This window comes from Panulirus ornatus, chromosome 41 (assembly GCF_036320965.1).
Source record: "Panulirus ornatus isolate Po-2019 chromosome 41, ASM3632096v1, whole genome shotgun sequence".
NCBI lineage: Eukaryota > Metazoa > Arthropoda > Malacostraca > Decapoda > Palinuridae > Panulirus > Panulirus ornatus.
The window spans coordinates 380,001-407,500 of record NC_092264.1 but is presented as its reverse complement, the minus strand read 5'-3'; the positions used below and the strand labels follow the sequence as shown (position 1 = coordinate 407,500).

Here is a 27,500-nt window from a genome sequence, read left to right as displayed (position 1 = left end):
CCTCAAACAGCCTTCTAGATAGCCAGCCTTCAACAAGCTGGTAGATAGCGAGCCTCAAACAGCCAGGAAGACAGCCATCCTCCAGCAGCTTAGTACATAGACAGCCTTCCTCCAGCAGCTTAGTACATAGACAGCCTACCTCCAGCTTAACCTGGACGGAGAAACAGCAGCTCAGCTTTTGGTTGACGACAGCGTCTTGGATGGGTGGGTGAAGGAGGAGACTAGGCCTGGCTGTGAAACAAATAGACCTTAGCTGTTCTTGACGACCCCCAGCTGACACGGTGTGCTGACGGCCGGCGGGGCATGGGTTGAGTGTCAGCTGGTTCCTGACAGGTCCCCCCTCCCTCCCCCCCTTAACCTAACACACACACACACACACACACACACACACACACACACACACATACTGTGGCTCAGAATGGCCATATGAAAGAGAGAGAGAGAGAGAGAGAGAGAGAGAGAGAGAGAGAGAGAGAGAGAGAGAGAGAGAGAGAGAGAGAGAGAGAGAGGATATGGGGGGGATTGCCATACGGGTCTTGATTTCCCCCGGGGGGGGGGTCTCGGGGCCAGACTTCCCCCCCCAAAAAAAAAGGGGGGAGCGGGGGGCGCCCCGAGCCATTCTTCGGCCGGAGGGAAAAGGACGGAGGTGTTGTGGCGCGAGCTCTTTGGCTTTGACGTATGTCACCCGCGGTAGAAATGACCCGGCTCTGATTACCTGTGTGGGTTCGGGTTCGCTTTGGGAGATCGATTTCAGTGGGGAGCATCAGCTTCTTCTAAAGATAAGCTCCCAGCTTGAGTCTATGAGGGGAGAGAAGAGATGGTGAAGTGCCAATTTGGCGATTCGACTTTTTAACTGTCTCTTGAGAACACTGGACCTGGAGTGCTCCCGGGGCGGGGCCCGTGCCCTGGGGGTCGTACTGGAGTGCTCCCGGGGCGGGGCCCGTGCCCTGGGGGTCGTACTGGAGTGCTCCCGGGGCGGGGCCGTACCCATGTGCCCTTGGGGTCGTACTGGAGTGCTCCCGGGGCGGGGTCGTACCCATGTGCCCTTGGGGTCGTACTGAAGTGCTCCCGGGGCGTAAGGGTCGTACCCTCGTGCTCGAGAGGTCGTCTATTGATGCTCAAGTGTTTGCTGTCGCTCTCAAAGGTCGTACAATCATGCTCGTGGGTCTTAGTCATGCACAAAGGTCGTACCTTCATGTTCAAGGGTCTTAGTCATGTTTGAAGGTCGTACATTGATGCTCAAGGGTTTACAGTCGTGCTCAAAGGTCGTACATTGATGCTCAAGGGTCAGTGTCGTGCTTAAAGGTCGTACATTGATGCTCAAGGGTCAGTGTCGTGCTTAAAGGTCGTACATTGATGCTCAAGGGTCAGTGTCGTGCTCAAAGGTCGTACAGTCATGCTCAAGGGTCGTACCGTCGTACTTAGAAGGTTGATCTCTCTCCTCACCTCACACTGCATCGGTTGTGAGGCTTAGGTAAAACCAGGAGAAGAAGGGATCCAACTTCCATGTTCCAGGCCTTGCCGGTCTCTTACTTTAGCAACACTACTGTATTCCAGGCCTTGTGGGTCTCGGACTTTGGCAACACTACCATGTTCCAGGCCTTGTGGGTCTCGTACTTTGGCAACACTACTATGTTCTAGGCCTTGTGGGTCTCGTACTTTAGCAACACTACCATGTTCCAGGCCTTGTGGGTCTCGGACTTTGGCAACACTACCATGTTCCAGGCCTTGTGGGTCTCGTACTTTAGCAGCACTACTATGTTCCAGGCCTTGTGGGTCTCGTACTTTGGCTACACTACCATGTTCCAGGCCTTGTGAATCTCGGACTTTGGCAACACTACCATGTTCCAGGCCTTGTGGGTCTCGGACTTTGGCAACACTACCATGTTCTAGGCCTTTTGGGTCTCGTACTTTGGCTACACTACCATGTTCTAGGCCTTGTGGGTCTCGTACTTTAGCAACACTACTATGTTCCAGGCCTTGTGGGTCTCGTACTTTGGCAACACTACCATGTTCCAGGCCTTGTGGGTCTCGTACTTTGGCTACACTACCATGTTCCAGGCCTTGTTGGTCTCGTACTTTAGCAACACTACCATGTTCCAGGCCTTGTAGGTCTCGTACTTTGGCAACACTACCATGTTCTAGGCCTTGTGGGTCTCGTACTTTAGCAACACTACTATGTTCCAGGCCTTGTGGGTCTCGTACTTTAGCAACACTACTATGTTCCAGGCCTTGTGGGTCCCGTACTTTAGCAACACTACTGTGTTCCAGGCCTTGTGGATCTCGTACTTTGGCAACACTACCATGTTCCAGGCCTTGTGGGTCTCGTACTTTAGCAGCACTACTATGTTCCAGGCCTTGTGGGTCTCGTACTTTGGCTACACTACCATGTTCCAGGCCTTGTGAATCTCGGACTTTGGCAACACTACCATGTTCTAGGCCTTGTGAATCTCGGACTTTGGCAACACTACCATGTTCCAAGCTACTTTAGCAACACTACCATGTTCTAGGCCTTTTGAATCTCGGACTTTGGCAACACTACTATGTTCCAGGCCTTGTGGGTCTTGTACTTTGGCTACACTACCATGTTCCAGGCCTTGTGAATCTCGGACTTTGGCTACACTACCATGTTCCAGGCCTTGTGAATCTCGTACATTGGCAACCTCAGCATGTTCCAGGCCCGCTGAGACCCTTGCTTTGGCAACATTGCCATGTTCCAGGACTGGTGAAACTCGTCCTTTGGCAACATCAACATGGTCCAGGCCTGCTGGAGGTGGTGTTGGATTCTGTCCACACTTGATGATGGTGGGCCACGTTCCAGGCTCGGTGATGGTAGTGCTGGACCACGTTCCAGATCTGATGCTGCTGCCGGTGCTGGACCACGTTCCAGGCCTGGTGGTGGACCACGTTCCAGGCCTGGTGGTGGACCACGTTCCAGGCAGGCCTGGTGCTGAACCACATTCCAGGCAGGCCTGGTGCTGGACCACGTTCTAGGAAGGCCTGGTGGTGGACCACATTCCAGGCAAGCCTGGTGGTGGACCACTTTCTAGGAAGGCCTGGTGGTGGACCACGTTCCAGGAAGGCCTGGTGCTGGACCACGTTCCAGGAAGGCCTGGTGGTGGACCCCGTTCCAGGAAGGCCTGGTGCTGGACCACGTTCCAGGCAGGCCTGGTGCTGGACCACGTTCCAGGAAGACCTAGTGCTGGACCACGTTCCAGGAAGGCCTGGTGGTGGACCACGTTCCAGGAAAACCTAGTGCTGGACCACGTTCCAGGAAGACCTAGTGCTGGACCACGTTCCAGGAAGGCCTGGTGCTGGACCACGTTCCAGGCAGGCCTGGTGCTGGACCACGTTCCAGGAAGACCTGGTGCTGGACCACGTTCCAGGAAGGCCTGGTGCTGGACCACGTTCCAGGAAGGCCTGGTGCTGGACCACGTTCCAGGAAGGCCTGGTGGTGGACCACGTTCCAGGAAGACCTAGTGCTGGACCACGTTCCAGGAAGGCCTGGTGGTGGACCACGTTCCAGGAAAGCCTGGTAGTGGACCACGTTCCAGGCCTGGCACTGGACCACGTTCCAGGCCTGGTGCTGCTGCTGGTGCTGGACCACATCCTAACCCTGGTGGTTCCAGGCCTGGTCACCTGGTGGTGGACCACGTTCCAGGAAAGCCTGGTGGTGCTGGACCACGTCCTAACCCTGGTGGTTCCAGGCCTGGTCACCTGGTGGTGGACCACGTTCCAGGAAGACCTGCTGCTGGACCACGTTCCAGGAAGGCCTGCTGCTGGTAGTGGTGCTAGATATGTCGCCAGTGTGTAGGGAACATGACTGCTCTAAGGTGTGATTTCGTCGCAGGGTGGGTGAGGTGGTGGATGGAGGTGAGGGGATGTCTTTGATCTCCGCATGTTGATCTGCGCCAGTGAGGCAGCCGCTTGCCTTTGATAACCTGGCGTAGCCGGCAAACATATCCGCCGTCGGTAATTGGACTCCAGTGTGAGTGTTAACTACACACTCGAACTGAGGTGCGCGGGGGGAGGGGAGCTTGGCTTCCCGTGCGTCGTGTTGGTATTGTAGATTGCCGGGCGGGTGCTCACGCGCGCGCGTCAGCGTTGAGAAGCAAGAAGGAAAGAACCTGGATTGGAATATATAGATAGGTAGATAGGTAGGTAGATAGATAGACATAGGTAGATAGAGATAGACAGAGAGACAGACAGATGGATAAATAGACAAACAGACAGACTGACAGATAGATAGATAGACAGATAGATAGATAGACAGACACATAGATAGATAGATAGATTGATATAGATCTTAGATTGGATAAAGCTCAGAAGTGCGTCCTTCTGTGTATACAACATTATTTGGGTTACACTCACCGTGCGTTATTAAAGGCGTATGATTCGAGTGTTGTCTCACAAGGTGTGTATCTACGTGGTTTGTTTTGAGTGTCGTGCCACAGGGTGTGTTACCTTAATGTGTGTCTTGAGTGGCGTGCCACAGGGTGTGTTACCCTAGTGTGTGTTTTGAGTAGCGTCCCACAGGGTGTGTTACCCTAGTGTGTGTCTTGAGTGGCGTGCCACAGGGTGTGTTGCCCCAGTGTGTGTCTTGAGTGGCGTGCCACAGGGTGTGTTGCCCCAGTGTGTGTCTTGAGTGGCGTGCCACAGGGTGTGTTACCCCAGTGTGTGTCTTGAGTGGCGTGCCACAGGGTGTGTTGCCCCAGTGTGTGTCTTGAGTGGCGTGCCACAGGGTGTGTTACCCCAGTGTGTGTCGTGAGTGGCGTGCCACAGGGTGTGTTACCCCAGTGTGTGTCTTGAGTGGCGTGCCACAGGGTGTGTTACCCCAGTGTGTGTCGTGAGTGGCGTGCCACAGGGTGTGTTACCCCAGTGTGTGTCTTGAGTGGCGTGCCACAGGGTGTGTTACCCCAGTGTGTGTTTTGAGTGGCGTGCCACAGGGTGTGTTACCCAGTGTGTGTTTTGAGTGGCGTGCCACAGGGTGTGTTACCCTAGTGTGTGTTTTGAGTGGCGTGCCACAGGGTGTGTTACCCAGTGTGTGTCTTGAGTGGCGTGCCACAGGGTGTGTTACCCCAGTGTGTGTCTTGAGTGGCGTGCCACAGGGTGTGTTACCCCAGTGTGTGTCTTGAGTGGCGTGCCACAGGGTGTGTTACTCCAGTGTGTGTTTTGAGTGGCGTGCCACAGGGTGTGTTACCCCAGTGTGTGTCTTGAGTGGCGTGCCACAGGGTGTGTTACTCCAGTGTGTGTCTTGAGTGGCGTCCCACAGGGTGTGTATGCTTGAGTGACATCTCGCAGTGAGTGAGTTACGACCCGTGTGTAACCTAGCACAGCGAGCGAGTGGTCGCGCTGCACAGTACCCTCACCCTTAAATCCCTCCTCCTCCTCCTCCTTTTTCTTCTCCTCCTCCTCCTCCTCCTCCTCATCCTCCTCCTCCTCCTCCTCCTCCTCCTCTTCCTCCTCTTTCTCCTCTCTCTCCTCCTCCTGTTCCTCCTCTTTCTCCTCCTCCTCTTCCTCCTACTCCTCTTTCTCCTCCTCCTCCCCTTCCTCCTCCTCCTCTTTCTTCCCCTCCTGCTCTTCCTCCTCTTCCTCTTTCTCCTTCTCCTCCTCCTCCTCGTCCTCCTCCTCTTTCTCCTCCTCCTCTTCCTCCTCTTCCTCTTTCTCCTCCTCCTCCTTCTTCTCCTCCTCCTCCTCCTCCTCCTCCTCCTCCTCCTCCTCCTCCTCCTCCTCCTCCTCCTCCTCCTCCTCGTTCCGCGACCCTGGTAGTTTAGCAGTACAGAATTACCGGTGTGTAAAGCACAAAGGGATATGATGTTCACCCCTGGCACACATTGTTGGGCACGAAGGCGGAACAGATACCTAACCTTGCCTCTTTTTTACCCCCCAGACTGTGAAAGGCATCTCCATGTGTGTGTGTGTGTGTGTGTGTGTGTGTGTGTGTGAGAGAGAGAGAGAGAGAGAGAGAGAGAGAGAGAGAGAGAGAGAGAGAGTTGTACACACTCGTGTTGCCCCGTCTCTCAACCTTGTATATATACGTACCGTGTCTTTACACACACACACACACACACACACACACACACACACACACACACACACCAGCCTAAGCCACGTACCCATCTATCGACCAGCCCTTAGAGGAGGATGAACACCTAGGTTGGGTTGTGGGCCTGCTACCAACGCCCAGGATTCGAACCCATGCGGTCCCAGACCCCGGGCTGGCCCGTATGCTGACTCAGAGGGGGCCAGTAACGCTAACCACTACACCGCGGAGGCCCGTGTAGCTGGGTTCGAATCCTGTGGACCCACACTTTTGTTATATCTACTATGAATCACCACACCTCGTCCAGTCTTATGGAGCTGTAGGCCTCTCCTCCACGTAACCACCTTGAACTGTGTAGGTGGGCAGCTCGGAGTGGGCCGCGAAGAAGCCACCACCAGCACCCTACACCGCCACCCACTTCAGGATCGAGGCGCCCTTTAGCCTCCCTAGGGGCGTCTCTGTATCGGCTCGACCCCTATATAGTCCAAACTTGGACCATCTTTTAGCTTTAGGTATTGTTGACTTTTGTGTGGCCAGGTATCTTAAGGGTGTGTGTGTGTGTGTGTGTGTGTGTGTGTGTGTGTGTGTGTGTGTGTGTGTGTGTGAGCCCAGAAAGGGGGATGGAAAAGGAACCACTAGGGAGAGAGGCGTCCTGCTCGCTTCCTCCATCACCCAGAACACATTGTTCACTGTTGTGTGTGTCCACAGTCAACCCAGCTGTTCATCTAACCCTCGGGGTTGGTCGATGGAATAGGTACCTGGCCTAGGATATATATATATATATATATATATATATATATATATATATATATATATATATATATATATATATCTTTCAAACTATTGGCCATTTCCCGCATTAGCAAGGTAGCGTTAAGAACAGAGGACTAGGCCTCTGAGGGAATATCCTCACCTGGCCTCCTTCTCTGTTCCTTCTTTTGGAAAATTGAAAAAAAAAATAAGAGGGGAGGATTTCCAGCCCCCCGCTCCCTCCCCTTTTAGTCGCCTTCTACGACACGCAGGGAATACGTGGGAAGTATTCTTTCTCCCCCTATCCCCAGGGGATAATATATATATATATATATATATATATATATATATATATATATATATATATATATTTTTTTTTTTTTTTTTTTTTTTTTCTCCAAAAGAAGGAACAGAGAAGAGGTCCAGGTGAGGATATTCCCTCAAAGGCCCAGTCCTCTGTTCTTAACGCTACCTCGCTATCGCGGGAAATAGCGAATAGTATGAAAAAAAAAAAAAAAAAAAAATATATATATATATATATATATATATATATATATATATATATATATACACACACACACACGAGAGTATTCATAATGTATATACACCAAGCGTCAAGTCTGATATACAACACATTCAAAGTACAAAATAAAATCAAAACGCGTTGAAAACCAGTACGATGACTGATTGGCTGATTCAAGCAATGGAACCATGTGATTGGTTAAGCTTGGAAGCTATAAGTGGTTAAGTGCTGAAACGCACGCTGATTGGTCTAATGTTGAACCAACCATCAGCTCTTGGGGGAGGGAAAACAAACTGGATTGTTTGACGCTGGTGAAATGTGCTCCTTTCACTTGGGGTGGGTGAGTTAAACGCTCGTTAGCGGGACCAATCAGCGATTGGATTGGCAGGATTAATTGCGTATCGGATCGTGTGCGATGTTTGTTGATGGTAATATGCATTAGTCAGAAACGAGGCTTCGATTGTTGTATTTACGGTGCGCTGGTTAGGTGGGGGAGGGTCGTTTGTAACAAGGGTGCCTTGTGAGTGGAAGGGTTACCTTACGATTGCCCCATTGTTAGTGTATTGGGGACTACGTACCGTGTTAATGGTAGGGGGCAACCTATGAATGTCCCATTGTATTGGGTATTATGTACCGTGTTAATGGTAGGGGTTACCCTACGAAATGTCCCATTGTTAGTGTATTGGGGACTACGTACCGTGTTAATGGTAGGGGTTACCCTACGAAATGTCCCATTGTTAGTGTATTGGGTATTATGTACCGTGTTAATGGTAGGGAGGTACCTTACGAAATGTCCCATTGTTAGTGTATTGGGTATTATGTACCGTGTTAATGGTAGGGGTTACCTTACGAATGCCCCATTGTTAGTGTATTGGGGACTAAGTACCGTGTTAATGGTAGGGGGGTTACCTTACGAATGTCCCATTGTTAGTGTATTGGGGACTACGTACCGTGTTAATGGTAGGGGGCAACCTATGAATGTCCCATTGTTAGTGTATTGGGTATTACGTACCGTGTTAATGGTAGGGGTTACCTTACGAATGTCCCATTGTTAGTGTATTGGGGACTAAGTACCGTGTTAATGGTAGGGGGGTTACCTTACGAATGTCCCATTGTTAGTGTATTGGGTATTACGTACCGTGTTAATGGTAGGGGTGTACCTTACGAATGTCCCATTGTTAGTGTATTGGGTACTACGTACCGTGTTAATGGTAAGTGTCATTGTTAGTGTATGGTATATGTACCGTGTTAATGGTAGGGGTTACCCTACGAAATGTCCCATTGTTAGTGTATTGGGTACTATGTACCGTGTTAATGGTAGGGGTTACCTTACGAATGTCCCATTGTTAGTGTATTGGGTATTATGTACCGTGTTAATGGTAGGGGGCAACCTTACGAATGTCCCATTGTTAGTGTATTGGGTATTATGTACCGTGTTAATGGTAGGGGGTACCTTACGAAATGTCCCATTGTTAGTGTATTGGGTATTATGTACCGTGTTAATGGTAGGGGGTACCTTACGAATGTCCCATTGTTAGTGTATTGGGTATTATGTACCGTGTTAATGGTAGGGGGTACCTTACGAAATGTCCCATTGTTAGTGTATTGGGTATTACGTACCGTGTTAATGGTAGGGGTTACCTTACGAATGTCCCATTGTTAGTGTATTGGGTACTACGTACCGTGTTAATGGTAGGGAGGTACCCTAAGTGTACCGTGTTAGAGCAAGGAATATTCATATATACCATGTTGATGTAAGGGGTACCATACTGGAATACCGTGTTTGTGTAAGGGTTAACCTACGAGTTTACCATATCTGAGGGAGATACAAGAATGAGATAGAAGACGAGAAATACCAATGAATCTTCTATCATTAAATGCACAAAGAATTGCACCATTGATATTGGTGAAGGTCTATACAAACTGGATAGCTTTGTCATAGTCAAAAGTTGTAAACAGTTCCCATTCCTGTCAATTGCATGATAATAAAATAGAATGATGAAAGGACACTTGTTTACCAATGGCGTCTTAACCACGTCTCTTCCTTGGATGTCAACTGACTGTTCTACGTCTTCTATCTCATTTATATATCTCCCTTGTCGATATGATCATTATATTTATTTTCCGCATATATATATATATATATATATATATATATATATATATATATATATATATATATATATATATATATATGTATATATTATTTATTTATTTATTTATTTTGCTTTGTCGCTGTCTCCCGCGTTAGCGAGGTAGCGCAAGGAAACAGACGAAAGAATGGCCCAACCCACCCACATACACATGTATATACATACACGTCCACACACGCAAATATATATATATATATATATATATATATATATATATATATATATATATATATATATATATATATATATATATATATATATATAAAATAGGTATTAATGGCTCATGAATAATTTCTTTTCTTAAAATTAGGCCAAGTTATTTTGTCGCACCCTCCCCTATTCAGCAGCTCTGACATGCAATAATAGACCTTTAGTGCCGTGCAAATTTTTTTTTACACTGCTATCGCAAATGCTTTGTAAGTAGATTTACGGCTGCAATTACAATGCAATAGGATTTCCATTTCGAAATGCATTGGTTGAATCTGGAGTGTGGTTTGGTTACCGAGGCGTTGGATAGTGTTAGGGGAGAGAGACAAAACGTCGTGAAATCTCAGTGGAGAGCTGTTTGAAATGTAGCGACAAGGGAAATAAAGCAAGGCGATGTGGGTAAAAGATGGGCATTAGAGAGAGAGAGAGAGAGAGAGAGAGAGAGAGAGAGAGAGAGAGAGAGAGAGAGAGAGAGAGAGAGAGAGAGAGAGAGAGAGATCAGAAGATTGTTGGAGAGGATTGGTTTTGAGAGAGAGAGAGAGAGAGAGAGAGAGAGAGAGAGAGAGAGAGAGAGAGAGAGAGAGAGAGTCAGAAGATTGTTGGAGAGGATTGGTTTTGAGAGAGAGAGAGAGAGAGAGAGAGAGAGAGAGGTCATCTCTCACATTGATGTTCCAGGACTCGTACCCTCATCGTCCATATAGATGTTTGTGTGTTGTGTGTGTGTGTTTATGTGTGCATGTGAGATTACTGTTCACAGATTATGGAGGGAATGTTTTATACTCATGTCACCCAGTCCATTTATTTCAACTGTGTATATATGTACCATTTCTTCACTATGAATTTATATACGCACACACCCTTTAAGGCAGGTACTTGGGTATGGGCCAACTTAAGTGTCTGTCATTCAAATGTGTTAGCCTGTGTTGACTCATGATCAGTAATTGTAACCACTACACCACTGATGCCTATTTGTGTAATTACCTATTTTTACAGTACATGGAAGGAGTTTTGTACTCATGAAGCCCCATCTCTTGAAAATTTCTCATATCATGCAACTTTTGATTTTTTTCATATAATTTTTGCATTAACAATTTCTTCATGCATTGTATTCCGATCATCCACAACTCTTATACTATAAAAGTAATTTTTATCATCTTCATTACTGTAATGTTGATGTAGGGTGTTCTCCATACCTACGTCTGTCGAAGAACAGTTCACTGTCCGTGTCATCAGTCGTTTTAAAAGCTTAGAGGTCATGATCAGGTCAACCCTCAATCTTCTTTCTACCATTTTGAGCAAGTTTAAGGCTTCTAGCGTTGCCCCTGTAACTCGGCTTTTACCTCTGTTGCTCTCCTCAGGACCTTCTCAGATAGCTTTGTGCTTCTTTAGGAGCATTGACCAAACTTGGGAAACATATTCAAGTTTTGGCCTTCTGTATGATAACAGTTTTCTGAATATTTCCATATCCTTGAACTTGAATCCAGGTTCTAATATTTGCTAGCTGACGGTTGGTCTTCTTAACTATTTTCTCAAAAATGGGACTCTGGCGACAGGTTAGAGACACTGTCTACTCCCAAGTCTTTCTCGCACAGATTCCTGCAATTTATTATCTGCTCAGTGATGATCATATGGAGGCTTTTTTCCGCAATGAACCATCCTCAATACTTTACATTTACTTGGGTTGAACTTCGTAAACTATTTATCAGACCAATGTTGGAGTCTATCAATGTCCCCTCATAAGTTTATGCAATTCTTTGTGCTTTTCACTTCCTTCATGACCTTTGCATCATCATCATTCATATTCAGGGAGGAGTTTCTACCTTCTGGCTAGTCACTGACAAAGATCAAAAGAGAAAAATAGTCCCAGAACAGAACTCTGTGGCACCCAGGTAGTGACCTCAACTCGTTTTTAGAAGGCTCTTCTGAAATGTCCTTCACACTTGTATGTATGTGTGTCTACTGTACCTACTGTACAGGAAAGGAGTTTTGCCATTATGGGGCCGCATCTCTTGAAACTTCTCTACTGTCATTCACTTTCTTAGATTTATGCTTGCTTTCTGCATTAACCATGTACTCAATCATTCTTTTCTATTCAACGTCAACTCTGATACCATAAAAGTGCTTCTGTTTTTCTGTAAGTTTCGTACTTACCTTCATGTTGTATCCTCCAGTTACTTTACCCCTACATCTGTTGAAGAACAGGTTACTGTATACGTTATTGGTCTGTTTTAGAATCTTAAAGGTTGTGATCAGGTCACTCCTCTCTCATCTCTCTTCCAAGATGGGCAAATGTGAAGCCTTTAACCTTTCCCTATAACTTAGCTCTTTTATGTCTGGTACCATCTTTGTTGCTCTCCTCTGGGCCTTCTCTTTCAGGTCTTTGTGCCTCTTTAGGCACAGTAACTAAACTTGATAAGCATATTGTAGATTTAGCATCATATATGAACAGCTTGCTAGATATTACTAATTGATATTGTAATTACCTATCTATCAGTTTGTACTATACTGGTAGGGAGTTTTACGTTCTTGAATTTTCTCCACTATCATACAACCCTTTAAATTCGTGTATGTATTCTGCGTTATCCATATCCTCAGTCATTCTTTTCCTTTCGTCCACCCATTTCAAACTATAAAGATATTTATTTACATCATTTCAAGTTTCATGTTATGTTGCTCTGTATCCATGATTCTCAAAGAACTGTTCAATGTTCATGTTATCGATCTCTTTTAAAAACTTAAAGGTTGTGATCGGGTCACCCCTCACTCTTATCATTTCTAAGGTGTGAAAATTTTTAGACTCCAGCTTTTCCATGTAACTTAGCCGTCTTAAGTCTGGTATCATATGTACTGCCTTCCTTTGAACCTTTTTAATCTACTAGCTCTATTTGCTTCTTTATGTTTAGTAACCAAACCCGAGAAGCATATCCTAGATCTGGCCTTATTGAAGCTATGTGTAGCTTGCTAAATATTTCCTTATCCGTATACTTGAATATTATTCTTGTTTCTGCTAAAAAAAATATATATGTATATTTTTTTTTCACTTTTCTCCTGATGTGAGAGTCTGGCTACAGGTTAGGGACGTTTTCAAGTCCCAAAGTCGTTCTTGCACAGATTCCTTACTGAGGCCATCTTTTGCTTGCCCCATCCTTATTTCATCAGCCATGTTTCACACCAACTTTGGAGTCTATTTAGGTCCCATTGTAAGCTGAGTTAGTCGTCTGTGTTTTTCACTTCATGACCTTTTCATCATCTGCAAACATATTCATGTAGGAGTCTTTGCCTTTGTGGTTGCCTCTGCCAGAGAAAAATTGTAGTTGTCATAGCTCAAGAATCCCGTTTATGGGAATCCAAGGCACTCATAGTCCCTCACTTCCTCATAATTGATCTCAAAACTCTGAAAGAGCTTACTGTTCTGGTTTGGCTATGGCCAGGCAAAGATTGCATGAGGCTCTTCAGTGTTATGATTTCAACATGAGAATAAGATATGCAGCCTATACATCACAATTGCTTGACCAGGTTGAAGGATGCTGTGTTTGGTAGATGATACAGATAAAGGATGATATACATCCCATAATGTAGGGGTGCTGTTGCCATATCCTTGGAAGCTCCATCACAGGTGTTTCTTTTATGTATATTGGTATGGAAAACCCTATTCCATCAGTCTTAGGGTAGAGGTATGTGTTGAGTGTGACCTTCTTACCATATTTCAATTGACTTGCGATGCTGTAAGGTTTATTCAGATGTGTTTCTTGCCTCTGAAGATGAGTAGCATATTTTTTGTCCTCCTTGCAATGCCTTTCATTTTTGCATAACTTCATAATCTTAAATATGTTTGTGTTGTCAGTTAATGTGTACTCCTTGCAGATGATAATGTGCTTCTCGCACTCTGGAGATATTTAATGTGATTTCTGCTCATTTCAGATGGTGCTTCATGGTCATTTATGACATAGTTCATACTTCCTTAAATGTTTTATTAATTGTTTCTTACTTCTTGCAATTGTCTTCATATTTTTCTTTTTGCCCCATACTGATTTTAACCCATGATCCTTATCCTTTACAGACAACAGAAGAAGTACGTTTGGTTGGCATTGCTGGGGCTCCTTGCTGTCCATGCCGTCAAGACCCACATCCGCAATGCTGACTGGAAGGATGAGTATACCATCTTCACTGCTGGACTTAAGGTATGGGAACTCAATGTTGTTGATCTTCATAAGGCTGTGGTTAGTGTTGGAGGTTAGAGATGGGGGGGAGGTTGGATTAGGTGAGAGGGAGCAATGTTAGAGGTAGGAGTTGAGTAAGCAACTTTGGGGCAGGTGCTGAGAGGTCACTGTTTGAGTAAGATATTGAGGGGCAGTATTGGAGGCTGGTATTGAGGATTGTTGCTTGCCATTAGCTGTAACAAGAGGAGGTTATGTGTTGAAAAGGACGTAACTCATGATATTTGCTTTATATGTATGATTGTTTTGTAAGTTGTGTGGTTCACCTTTTTCTTTTCATGTTAGCAACATTTCTGCCATTGTTTGTTCCATCATTCCAAACTTTTTAATGGGTAACATCAGGTATACAGTATGAGAAATATTATCATTGCTTTGTTTTCCCAATTAAGCACTTATGTTACATATGCCCGTACAGTAACTATTGATCAGCTGTCTCAGTCGAGAGTTTGGAGTAGGAGTGTGTTTCGTGTGAGGCATGTAGAACCCACCTCCCCTGAGGTGCCTTGTCAGAAGTTGCTTAATTACCTTCCGATCTCTCCCATAGGTCATGTCAGCATTGTCGGGTATTCAAGGAAGGAGATGGGATGGGCAAGTGGGATAGAGAAAGGAAAGTGACAGGAAAAAGGGAAAATTAGAGGCAGAGGCACATTTTGCAAGGCATAAAGTAAATGAAGAAGGAAAGTATTACTTGTGTAAGTAATAATGAGCTGTATGGAAACTGTTTGAGAGAATTGCAGAGAGTTCATACTGTATGATCCTCCAAATCTTGTAAATGAACCAAAAAATATTCAAGATTAGTGTGAAGGAATGAATCAGCTTGTTACATGAACCAATGTAATGGGCACTTATCAGAGATGGTAAAGTTTTGATCTAAGGAGAACTCATTTGTAAAATAGCTGGGAAAATGTCGATTCTCATGAAAATTGTCAGGAAACACAATTTCTTAGTGTATGCGAAAACATTTCCTGAATCAATGTGTAACTGAGCATATCAGAATCAAAGGGGCTGATACACAGTCATTACTGGCTCATATCTTTGCACATAGTATATGTAAAATGAGAGTATAGGTATAACACCACTTGAAAAAAGGGATCATGTAGTGCTTGAGTTTGTGTTAGATAAGAAAACATCAGTGAGAAAGCTAGACTCAGAGTGGATATATCCATAGATACTACACAGTAGTATCATAAATTGGGAAGTGGAGCTTTGTAACTGTGATATGGACCATTGCTACGGAAATGTCTATGAAATCTAACTGTACAGGTATCATAACTCAGCCCTTATGTTATCTTAAAAGTATGAAATTTATTGAGCTGTTATTGTTAGGAAGAAGCCTTAAGATGTCGTATGGGATCCCAGTCCAAAGGTTTGATTACACCTAGATTTGGGTAATAGTAGCAGTTATTTGTGTTTGGTAGCAACTCTTATTATCTTTTCATATATGCATTACATAAATGTTGTTATCCTTAAAACATGTTACTGTGTGAAATGTCGCTATTCAAACAACATTATACAAGGGGAAGGGTTCTGCTCTTGAGTGCTCATTTCCTGTATCTTACTCCTAAGTATGTAATTTGCATGCAGCAGCTTAGCTTTATAGCATCTTACTACACACATCTCTTGAGTTAGACAATATTTAATGGAAACTTACTAAAAAAATGTTGAGATAATGGCTTGAGTTGGTAGTGAGGCTGGTGTTATCCAATATTGTGTAGATCTCTCTTTCTACATTTTGCTCAGTGTATCTAGGACTTATGCCCCTTCATCTACCCTAAGACTCTCTTCAGCCCTCATGGTTCTATTTACGCAATGTCCACCTCTCCGGTATCTGAACCTTTCACTTCCATTATATTTATTTCACCATTCAGAGTCACACCCTAACTTACCTGTCTCCGGTACTATTAAACCTAATAACTAGATTTTCGTCATATTTACTCTTGAACTTTCTTCTTTCACACATGCACTTCCAAACTCAGAAATCATCTTCACAGTGTCATCAGCAAACAATAACTTAGTCACCTCCCAAGCTGCTCAACCTTGATTGATTGAATACCTACCCCTCTCCCCAGAGCCCTTGCATTCATGTCCCTCACTGTCCCATCCATAACCAGATTAAACAATGATTGTAACATCACAACCCTGCTGCAAACCCACCTTCACCTATAACCATTCACCCTTGCCTGCATTTACTCACACACGTCTTACTCTCTTAATAAAAACTTTTCACTGCTTTCTTCCCACACCATGAATTTGTAACACCACCCATAAAGCATCTATATCATCCCTGTCATATTTTGTTTCCAGATCTATAAATGCAACATACAAATTCTTCTGTTTCTCTTAGTGTTTTCACGTACATTCTTCAAAGCAAACACCTGATCCACACATCCTCTACCACTCCCCCAGTCTGATGCTCTATGTATGCCACTACCCTCTCAATTACCACTCTCTCATCCATCTTCATACTCCTTGTATTTATACTAAATTGCCATTTGCCCAGTTCTCAGGCACCTCATCATGACCCAAACTACACTGAAAATCCTACATGATTAAGTAACAACATAGTCACCACCTTTCATAAGAAATTCCACTGTCGTAACATCCACTACAGCAACCTTGCCACATTTTATCTTAAAACAAGCCTTTCACCACTTTTCTTTTCACCGGTCCAGTTGCCTTGACTCTCTTGGTCAAGGCTTTGCTTAAACGTTTAGAATTGGATATGATTTTTAAAGATCAAAAGTCTCCCCCCACCCATCCTCAGGAATGAGTAACTGTGTATGTTACGATTCATGATTTCTAGATACAATTTGTAGTGATTGTTGTGTTCAGAGTAAATATTACAGTAATGGAGTGTTGAAATACTTTATTTGTAAAGTAATTAGGGAAATGTTTACCCAGACACTGAAAAATCGGTGAAATCATTTTCATTATGTAATTATAGACCTAGAAAATTAAATTTTTTGTATCGTCATGGTTTTAATCTGTCTAGACTGAAATACCTTTAATGAAACTTAGGTAACACGTCAGTAATTGTTAGTATTTCATTTCAGTCCATGAGTGAAATATGAGGATGTACAACAATTTCTTTGCATTAAGATGAATCATTTATGCACAGTTTACATGGATTTCACATTCCTCTGTGAAAGCTAGCTATCAGTTATCAGATTTTTTGTTCTTTTTCATTTTGTTCAAATGTGCCAATGATTAACACTCCATTATGAAGGATATGCCCCACGATTTTTTGAGGACAAATACATGAACATTTCACAGAACAGTTTACTGGAACAAATAGGTCATTTCCCCAGCATGGATTTTTTACATCTGCAACTCATTTCATGTCCATGTTTTGGCTGCATAGGTTAGGGTTGGAAGAACTATGCTATCCCTCAATCCGTTTGTCACTTCCATATGTACTCCTGTACCCTTCAATATTCTATTAAGGGACTCGTTGGGTCTTCCACCCTCTTTCCATATCACCTAATTTACCCAAGATAGCTCCTAAACACTCAATTCTATCACCTCTAACAGTTCTTCTTCCCCATATCTGTAACATAGTTTACTTACTACACTTAAAATCTTTCTCTGTATAGGACTTTGTAAAATCTATACCTAAGCTCTTTCCTTTCAAACACCATTACTTTACTTTTACTCGCATTTCCCTTGAGTCGCCTACGGTTACAAACATCATAAAACGCAATTACTCCTCTCTGCAACCCCTCTTCACTCTCAGCGAAGAACACAGTATCATCCACATACATGGTTGTCACTGACCACTATACTTCACCACTACACTCCATCTCCCTAGTTTTGATTTCACCTCTCTTATCACTCCATCCAAATGGGACAAAGTGTGTTACGTGAAAGTTTGATATGTTGTCACAGCCTGAAGCAGTAAAGTTCTTATAGGTTTTGAAAAACTGTTTGTATCAGTGGGAGTGGAGAATGTGTGGAGATCTTTGTGTGGATGAAATCTGAATAGGTTTTTAATGACCTTCTTGTTTAGAAGTGAGGTTGGGTCGCGACTGATTTTTGAGTAGTGTCTCATGAGTATGTTTATATTCGCAATGAAAAGGGAGATGTTGTTGGAAAGGGTCTGGAGTGTTTCATGTGTAGGAGGTGGATTGCTGTGTGGTGGATCTTCGTTAACGTGCGCTGAAGTTGGTCGCTGTGGGTCTTACCTCCCACCGTGTTAAAGGGAGGAGTGCCAGCTTTCATTTTGTCTCTCTGTGCTTAGAATAGCGATGGTATTAGAGTTTGGATTAGCCCTATGATTTCTGTCGACGAGAAGGAGTGATGTCTGAGCTGGTTACATTGTTTAATCAGATGTGTACCTTGTGGGCAGAATTGTGAGTTATATTTACTTCTATGTCCTTATAGTATTTTTTTTTCAATGGCTTGAGGAAGTTTATGTTATTTATCCTCATGTATCATACTATGTCTCACGTATCCCTCTATGTAAATATATTACGCTCGTCTCCCCTTTGGTTTGAACGAGCGTGGTGCCCCCTGTCGGCAGAACGGATAAGTTCTCCGGATGTCAACACGGTGCTTGCATCCCATTAATCTCACTTAGTGTATAAGGTTATTTGTGGATGAACTTGGTGTCACGTCTTCACCGGCGTCTTTGGATCATTCGTACTCTGGCTTGGTTGGAAGTGTTGGCATAGCGTGAGACACGCGTGATTGAGGTATGGAATAACGGGGCTATAGTGTTGGGGAGTTCTGTAGCCATATCTTGTGTGGAGGCTGGCCGACCTGCTCTTCTGTATTTGTATACGTGTTTATTGAGGGGTTTGTGTGGATTGTGTGGGCCAGATGGAGTGTTACTGGGATGGACAGGTGGTTTGATGGACAGGGCCAGATGGAGTGTTACTGGGATGGACAGGTGGTTTGATGGACAGGGCCAGATGGAGTGTTTCTGGGATGGACAGGTGGTTTGATGGACAGGGCCAGATGGTGTGTTACTGGGATGGAGAGGTGGTTTAGTGGACAGTTCTTACAGTGAGTTCCAGATGGTTCGTGAGTTCCAGGTGGTTCATAAGTGTGGTTGTGGTAAGCCGAAGATAGTGCTGGAGATGTTGAGTTAGGAGTCTGGTTGGTTGGTTGCCTAGTGCGAGGGTATTTAAAGGTTGCAGCAGGTATTTATGACTAGTGCATCTCGGGAATTTGGATTGTGACAGCGACGAGCCTTGCGGAATGGCAGGCAGTGAAATCTCCACCGAGATAAATGTTGGGTACGCTGGTCCGATTTAGCAGTTTGTTTGGGGGTGGAGGATGGATATCGGGAGGGGCATGTGGAGGTGGGGCATAGGAAGGTACGTAAGTGTTGACCATGTTGTAGTTAGTGCTGTGGAGTTTCTATAAGTCGGACCGTATTTCGAGGGTGTTATTCGTTGTGTGTTGAGCTGCTTCGTCATATTGTTGATGCTGAAGAATGGTACGGTTTAATGGACGAGGGAAGGGGAGGGAGGATGTGGACGTGAATCTAGGTTTTTGGCAGAGGGGTTTCTTTAGATGTTGTGTTCTCTCTGGGTTGGTCTTCTCCTTGTTCCAGATGCCAGTGGCGTTGTATTCCAGGGAGTTTAGGCTCTTTTTTTGCCTGGGACCTGTGGTGGAGTAGGGTATTGCATGCAATATGATACATCCTTAGTACAGTTTCAGTGACGAGAAAAAACACTTCCTGTTGTCCATCCTTAGTACTGTTTCAGTGACGAGAAAACACTTCTTTTCTCCCATTTTTGTTTCGTTTTGTTTTTTGTGAAGTGGTCTCATTCGTCTGAAACACAGACCGAAATCTTTTTAATGGTTTCGTTTAGCCCATGAAGTCCATCCCAATGACTTGGGGACATTAATTGTTACTTTTCATCACTTCGTAGAGAATGAAATGATTTCTTTAGGAAAAAAAAATAACATTAGTGTTTGCTTCTAGCCTTTTTTCTCATCCCGTGTTTACTCTCATTATGCTGATGCTGATGTCGACGGTGTTGTTTACTGTTAGTATGCTGATGCTGGTGTTGTTTACTCTCATTATGCTGATGCTGACGGTGTTGTTTACTCTCATTATGCTGATGCTGATGTCGACGGTGTTGTTTACTGTTAGTATGCTGATGCTGGTGTTGTTGACTCTCACTATGCTGATGCTGGTGTTGTTTACTCTCATTATGCTGATGCTGACGGTGTTGTTTACTCTCATTATGCTGATGCTGACGGTGTTGTTTACTCTCATTATGTTGATGCTGACGGTGTTGTTTACTCTCATTATGCTGATGCTGACGGTGTTGTTTACACTCATTATGCTGATGCTGGTGTTGTTTACTCTCATTATGCTGATGCTGACGGTGTTGTTTACTCTCATTATGCTGATGCTGACGGTGTTGTTTACACTCATTATGCAGATGGTGTTGTTTACTCTCATGATGCTGATGCTGGTGTTGTTTACTCTCATTATGCTGATGCTGGTGTTGTTTACTCTCATGATGCTGACGGTGTTGTTTACTCTCATTATGCTGATGCTGACGGTGTTGTTTACTCTCACTATGCTGATGCTGACGGTGTTGTTTACACTCATTATGCTGATGCTGGTGTTGTTTACTCATTATGCTGATGCTGGTGTTGTTTACACTCATTATGCTGATGCTGACGGTGTTGTTTACTCTCATTATGCTGATGCTGACGGTGTTGTTTACACTCATTATGCTGATGCTGTTGTTTACTCTCATTATGCTGATGATGCTGTTGTTTACTCTCATTATGCTGATGCTGGTGTTGTTTACTCTCACTATGCTGATGCTGACGGTGTTGTTTACACTCATTATGCTGATGCTGACGGTGTTGTTTGCGTACACGCAGGTGAACCAGCGGAACGCCAAGCTCTTCAACAACGTGGGTCACGCGCTCGAGTCCCAGGGGCGCTTCGCCGAGGCCCTCAAGTACTTCCAGGCGGCGGTGACGGTGCAGGAGGACGACATCGGGGCGCACATCAACGTGGGCAGAACTTACAACAACCTTAAGCTGTTCTCCGACGCCGAGCAGGCGTACTTGAAGGTGAGGGTCGGCATGTGTGTGTGTGTGTGTGTGAGAGAGAGAGAGAGAGAGAGAGAGAGAGAGAGAGAGAGAGAGAGAGAGAGAGAGGTGTCTGTGTGTGGTGTGTGTGTCTTTGTGTGGTGTGTGTATGGGTGTGTGTGTGTGTCTGTGTGTGTGTATGGGTGTGTGTGTGTGTGAGAGAGAGAGAGAGAGAGAGAGAGAGAGAGAGAGAGAGAGAGAGAGAGGTGTCTGTGTGTGGTGTGTGTGTCTTTGTGTCTGTGTGTGTGTGTGTGTGTGTGTGTGAGAGAGAGAGAGAGAGAGAGAGAGAGAGAGAGAGAGAGAGAGAGAGAGAGAGAGAGGTGTATGTATGTGGTGTGTGTTTGTGTGTGTGTGTGTGTGTGTGAGAGAGAGAGAGAGAGAGAGAGAGAGAGAGAGAGAGGTGTGTGTCTGTGTGTGGTATGTGTGTCTATGTGTGTCTGTGTGTGTCTTTGTGTCTGTGTGGTGTGTCTATGTTGTGTGTGTGTCTGTGTCTGTGTCTGTGTGTGTGTGTCTTTGTGTCTGTGTGGTGTGTCTGTGTGTGTGTGTGTCTGTGTCTTTGTGTGTGTGTGTATGTGTGTGTGTGTGTGTGTGTCTGTGTGTGTGTGTGTCTTTGTGTGGTGTGTGTATGTATGTGTGTGTTTGTGTGTGTGTGTGTATGTGTGTGTGTGTGTGTGTGTGTGTGTGTGTGTGTGTGTGTGTGAGGGATCTTGCTCATGGTTTGAGCTTCATCTGTGGATGTGTTTAATGTTAAGGAACTCTCATGTACGAGTGATGCTTTGAGGTTGCTCGATGTTGCATCTCCACTGCTGCGCCACACTCAGTAGCAGGGTCAGAATGGATTCCCTTAGAAGCGGGAGTTCTCTGAAAAGACTGTTCTTTGTTTCAATCGATACTTGGTCACCGTTTCCCCACGTCGGAGGTGGGGTATCGCCAGGAATAGATGAAGAAAGGCTGCGTTCGCTCGCATCCATTCTATTCCCTGGTTCAGTTCATGGACAGCAAGTGAACCCCCTGTATACCTCGTGGTTCAAATTCACACTCTTTCCCATGCACGCCTTTCATCCTCGAGCATATGCAGGAACCCGATCACTCAAAATCTTTTTTTCCACCCCACCGCTCTGTCTCCAATTTGGTCAACCCCTTTTTCTCCCCTCCACTTCTGACACGTATATCCCCTTACTCAACCCCATCAATTATTCCCTCCACATGTCCAGGCCATTTCAGCCCACCCTTTCAGCTCTTTCGACCAAACTCCTGTTACCACATCTCTTCCTTACCCTGTCTTTACTTACCCAGTCAAACCACCGCACTCCACATATTATCCACATACATTTCTTCTCCAACACATCCACCCTCCTCAGCACATCTTCATCTGTAGCCCATGCCTCGCATCCCTTACACCATTGGTGGGACTACCGTGCATTCAAACAGTCATTTTCGTCATCCCAGATAACGACCTCTCTTCCATCACATTCTTCATTGCATCCAGAACCTTCGCCCCCTGACCCACCCTATGACTCGCTTTCGCTTCCAAGGTTCCATTCGCTGCCATGTTTACTCCCAGGTGTCTGGAACACCTTACTGTCTCCTGATTTTCCTCCTTTCTAGCTCACACCTCAACATACTGTCCATTTACCCTGGTAAACCTATAATAACTTTGCTTTTATTCACACATGCTCTCGACTTGCTTTTATTCACACATGCTCTCGACTCCCTCCTTTCACAGCTGCTTTTGGTTAGGCCACGAATGAAAAGTCACCTTTGGCTAGGCTGTACCATCGTCAGTTTTGACTAGACAGATTGCAGTCTCGTTAGTGAATTTCCTCGCTTCAAATGAGTTCTTCCTGCCCCAGCTGCTGAGTGTGTGGCGCGCCCTTGGAGGAGCGGTAGAAGCCCATGGAAAAGGAGGCTCTTAGCACGACCAGTTACACACACACACACACACACACACACACACACACACACACACACACACACACCCCTTGCCAGTGTGTTGTAAGAATTATTAAGCCCAGTTATGCAGAGTTCCCGCTGCTTCCCACAGCTTGTGTGTGGGGTGTGGGAAGCGCGTTTGGCCCGCTGCTTCCCACAGCTTGTGTGTGGGGTGTGGGAAGCGCGTTTGGCCCACTGCTTCCCACAGTTTGTGTGTGGGGTGTGTGGAGCGGTCACTCCAGGAACAGGTAAACTGCAGAGTCCTCTCCCTCCGTTTGTCTTCCACCACTTCATGCATTCTTTCCTTCCCTGAGCAGCCAGGTCTACAGAAACTTGCGTAGCCCTGATTGATATACACCTTTGTGTCTTAAACTTTCATGTGTCTGGCCTTCGGTGGGAGCATTGTCATTCGCTCGTGCCATGTTGGCCATGACCTGAAGTAAAAAGAGACGATATTCCTCTGTCCTTCTTTCGCCTCACCTGGTGAGGGTCCTCATCTCATATACTCCTGTGGCGCTGTGGACTAACACGAGTGGCCTTTGATAGGAACATCTTAGTTTTTGATAGAAGTTACTTCGGGCCGCCTCAACAAACCTAGTGTTGGGAGCCATTGGGAGTCAAGTGTGTGGACTATCACGCGTGGCCTTTGATAGGAACATCTTAGTTTGATAGAAGTTACTTCGGGGCGCCCCACAACAAACCTAGTGTTGGGAGCCATTGGAAGTCAGGTGTGTGGACCATCATGAGTGGCCTTTGATAGCAACATCTTAGTTTTTGATAGAAGTTACTTCGGGGCGCCCCACAACAAACCTAGTGTTGGGAGCCATTGGGAGTCGAGTGTGTGGACCATCATGAGTGGCCTTTGATAGCAACATCTTAGTTTTTGATAGAAGTTACTTCGGGCGCCCCAAAAAATCTAGTGTTGGGAGCCATTGGGATGAGTCGAGTGTGTTGTGGTGATTTCTCATCTTCATTTTCCCTTCCCTCCCTCCTCCGACAGGCCAAGTCGCTGTTGCCCAAGGCCAAGCCAGGCGAGAGCTACCAGGCCAGGATCGCCCCCAACCACCTGAACGTCTTCTTGAACCTGGCCAACCTCATCGCCAGGAACGAGACGCGGTTGGAGGAGGCGGACGCCCTCTACCGCCAGGCCATCAGCATGAGAGCAGACTACACGCAGGCCTACATCAACCGCGGTGACATCCTCATCAAGATGAACAGGTAAGTGTTTTCCCTCCCCCCTACATCAACCTCGGTGACCTCCTCATCATGATGAACAGGTAAGTGTTTTCCCTCCCCCCTACCTCGGAGACATCCGCAGAGAAAACGGAGCATTGGACTGCATCGCTTGAGAGCATCGGTGAGATATGCACTGTGTTCGTGTTCATATACCTCCGCCTTGTACAGTTGGGTCCGGTAAAACGCTGTCTGGTGGCTGGCTGTGTGAGCCTGATGGGAAATGACCGGTGTAGACCCCGTCGCTCACCAACGTGAGACGAAGGGTGTTCGAGTACATAGTATTCGAATAGTTATTTCCCTATTAGCCAGGCCCATAGCCTAGTGGTTAGCATTCCCGCCTGTGGCACAGGGGTCCCGGGTTCGATCCTGGCTGTTGGAGGTTTGTGTGTTCTATGAGGGTGCGCGTTCCTATGCACTTTGTTCGTGTATATATATATATATATATATATATATATATATATATATATATATATATATATATATGGGTGTGGGTGTTGATTTACATATTTTTATCCATTAACGCTTGAGAAATTATCCTTTTCTCATAATACTGGAGTATGTTTAAACTCTGAGGGTCTTCAAGGTTGCGGGACATCCAGCCTTACACACGCGCGCACATATTTTCCGTGTCCAGAAGAAAGTAAAAAGGGTCGGTTGTCGTATTTTGGTCAGGTTGTGTTTACAGTGGGAATCTACGCACGCACACAGCGTTGGGGGACACCCGTCAAAGACCTGTTTCTAAGGTGGTTGTCTGTGCAGCTTAAAGCCCGCCGTGGTTTGTGTGGTGTCGTTTTGCCTTTGGGTTTTGTCATATTATTGGCGGAAAGGATGATTGTGGGGAGGGGACGTAGCCAGCGTGTCCAAAGCCTCTTCCGCGTGTCAGTGATAGATGGATACTATTGGTGGGAGGGGAGGGGGGGATCTGGTCTGGTAGGCCTCCCGCGGCAACAAGTGAGCGCTCAAGTTGGTGGGGGATCTGGTCTGGTAGGCCGCCCACGGCAACAATGAGAGCACTAGTTGGTGGAGGGAGGGTCTGGTCTGGTAGGCCGCCCACGGCAACAATGAGAGCACTAGTTGGTAGAGGGAGGGTCTGGTCTGGTAGGCCTCCCACGGCAACAAGTGAGAGCACTCTAGTTGGCGGGGGGAGGGTCTGGTCTGGTAGGCCTCCCACGGCAACAATGAGAGCACTAGTTGGCGGGGGGAGGGTCTGGTCTGGTAGGCCTCCCACGGCAACAAGTGAGAGCACTCTAGTTGGCGGGGGGAGGGTCTGGTCTGGTAGGCCTCCCACGGCAACAAGTGAGAGCACTCTAGTTGGCTGGGGGGGATCTGGTCTGGTAGGCCGCCCACGGCAACAAATGAGAGCACTAGTTGGTAGAGGGAGGGTCTGGACTGGTAGGCCTCCCACGGCAACAAGTGAGAGCACTAGTTGGTGGAGGGAGGGTCTGGTCTGGTAGGCCTCCCACGGCAACAAGTGAGAGCACTAGTTGGTGGAGGGGGGATCTGGTCTGGTAGGCCGCCCACGGCAACAAGTGAGAGCACTCTAGTTGGCGGGGGAAGGGTCTGGTCTGGTAGGCCTCCCACGGCAACAAGTAAGAGCACTCTAGTTGGCTGGGGGGGATCTGGTCTGGTAGGCCTCCCACGGCAACAATGAGAGCACTAGTTGTCGGAGGGAGGGTCTGGTCCGGTAGGCCTCCCACGGCAACAAGTGAGAGCACTCTAGTTGGCTGGGGGGGATCTGGTCTGGTAGGCCGCCCACGGCAACAAGTGAGAACTCTTCTCTCTCTCTCTCTCTCTCTCTCTCTCTCTCTCTCTCTCTCTCTCAAGCTTTTATGCATATAATCTTTGATGCGGAACCTTAGCAAAAGCTTTTTGAAAGTCTTAATCAGATAGCACCGACTGCTTTACTTCCTTCACGCATGTTGCTTTACTTCCTTCACGCATGTTGCTTTACTTCCTTCACACATGTTGACGTATATCGTTAAAGAAATCGAGCAGATGTGTTAAATATGAACCGCTTTCGTCGAAGACCATGATGAGAATGGTCTCATTGGTGGTCCTCTATATGGTCCACAATCCTGTCTCGAATGATGGTTTCCATAAGTTTTCCAACTAACAGAACGCTAATTTCTTGAGACTGACTCGTTAGCTCTTTTAAAAATATCGGTGTTACGTGGGCACAAGTTCATCTGGAAGTTTTCCTGTAGCAAGTGACTTAATAAGGGCGGACCAAGGCTTAGTTATCATATCTTTCGCTTCTTTCATCTGTTTTCTCGGATTTGACCTTATCACGTCCTGCCGTTTTGTTTATTTTCATTCCATATATTGCTGTAAGTATGACCTCAGCTCTTAAGTCAGTTTGATGAAGACTGTTCCCTTTCCTTATCGGTGAAACTGGATTCGGGGACATGGCTTGTGTCTTCGATCGTACATACAGATGCCTCCCACAAAAAGAAATAAAAAAAAATGAAATCAGAATTCGTTTAATATTTTTGCCGTGGCTTCGTTGTCTTGAGCCAAGTCACCGTTTTCTGTGATGACTGGTGGTGTCGGAGCTGCTGCTGCTGCTGCTGGTTTTGTGTGGTGATGGCAGTGTTGACCCACACACCTCCAGCACCAGGCGTGACCGTTATATATTCACACCACCACCACAACCACCACACTTGTCATTTGTACAGGTCATCACCACATGCCAGTACCACACCACAAAACCACATGTCAACACCACAGTTAGTGCCACACAACACCATCACCGCAACACCGTTTGAACCGTACCGTCTACGTCCCACGTCAACATCACAGAAGCATCTATGAACACCACAGAAGTGTGTCAACACTACAGAAGCATGTCAACTCCACAGAAGCATCTATGAACACCACAGAAGTGTGTCAACACCACAGAAGCGTGTCAACTCCACAGAAGCATCTATGAACACCACAAACGTGTGTCAACACCACAGAGGCATCTATGAGCACCACAGAACCACCCATGAACACCACAGAAGCATCTATGAACACCACAGAAGTGTGTCAACACCACAGAAGCATCTATGAGCACCACAGAAGTGTGTCAACACCACAGAAGCATCTATGAACAGCACAGAAGTGTGTCAACGCCATTGAAGCATCTATGAACACCACAGAAGCGTGTCAACACCACAGAAGCATGTCAACACCACAGAAGCGTGTCGACACCACAAAAGCATCTATGAGCACCACAGAAGTGTGTCAACACCACAGAAGCATCTATGAACAGCACAGAAGTGTGTCAACGCCATTGAAGCATCTATGAACACCACAGAAGCGTGTCAACACCACAGAAGCATGTCAACACCACAGAAGCGTGTCGACACCACAGAAGCATCTATGAGCACCAC

The 27,500-nt window shown here is 45.9% G+C and overlaps 1 protein-coding gene across 1 annotated transcript in view; it reads left to right on the top strand.

Moving 5' to 3' along the window:
• LOC139761610 (protein O-mannosyl-transferase Tmtc3-like) overlaps positions 1-27,500 on the top strand; it is a 1,067,352-nt gene that overhangs the window by 819,691 nt on the left and 220,161 nt on the right. Inside the window, exons 10-12 of the mRNA XM_071685868.1 lie at positions 13,744-13,857; positions 20,746-20,940; positions 23,891-24,108. Coding sequence (XP_071541969.1) covers positions 13,744-13,857; positions 20,746-20,940; positions 23,891-24,108 — 527 coding nt within the window. The remainder of the gene's footprint in view (positions 1-13,743; positions 13,858-20,745; positions 20,941-23,890; positions 24,109-27,500) is intronic.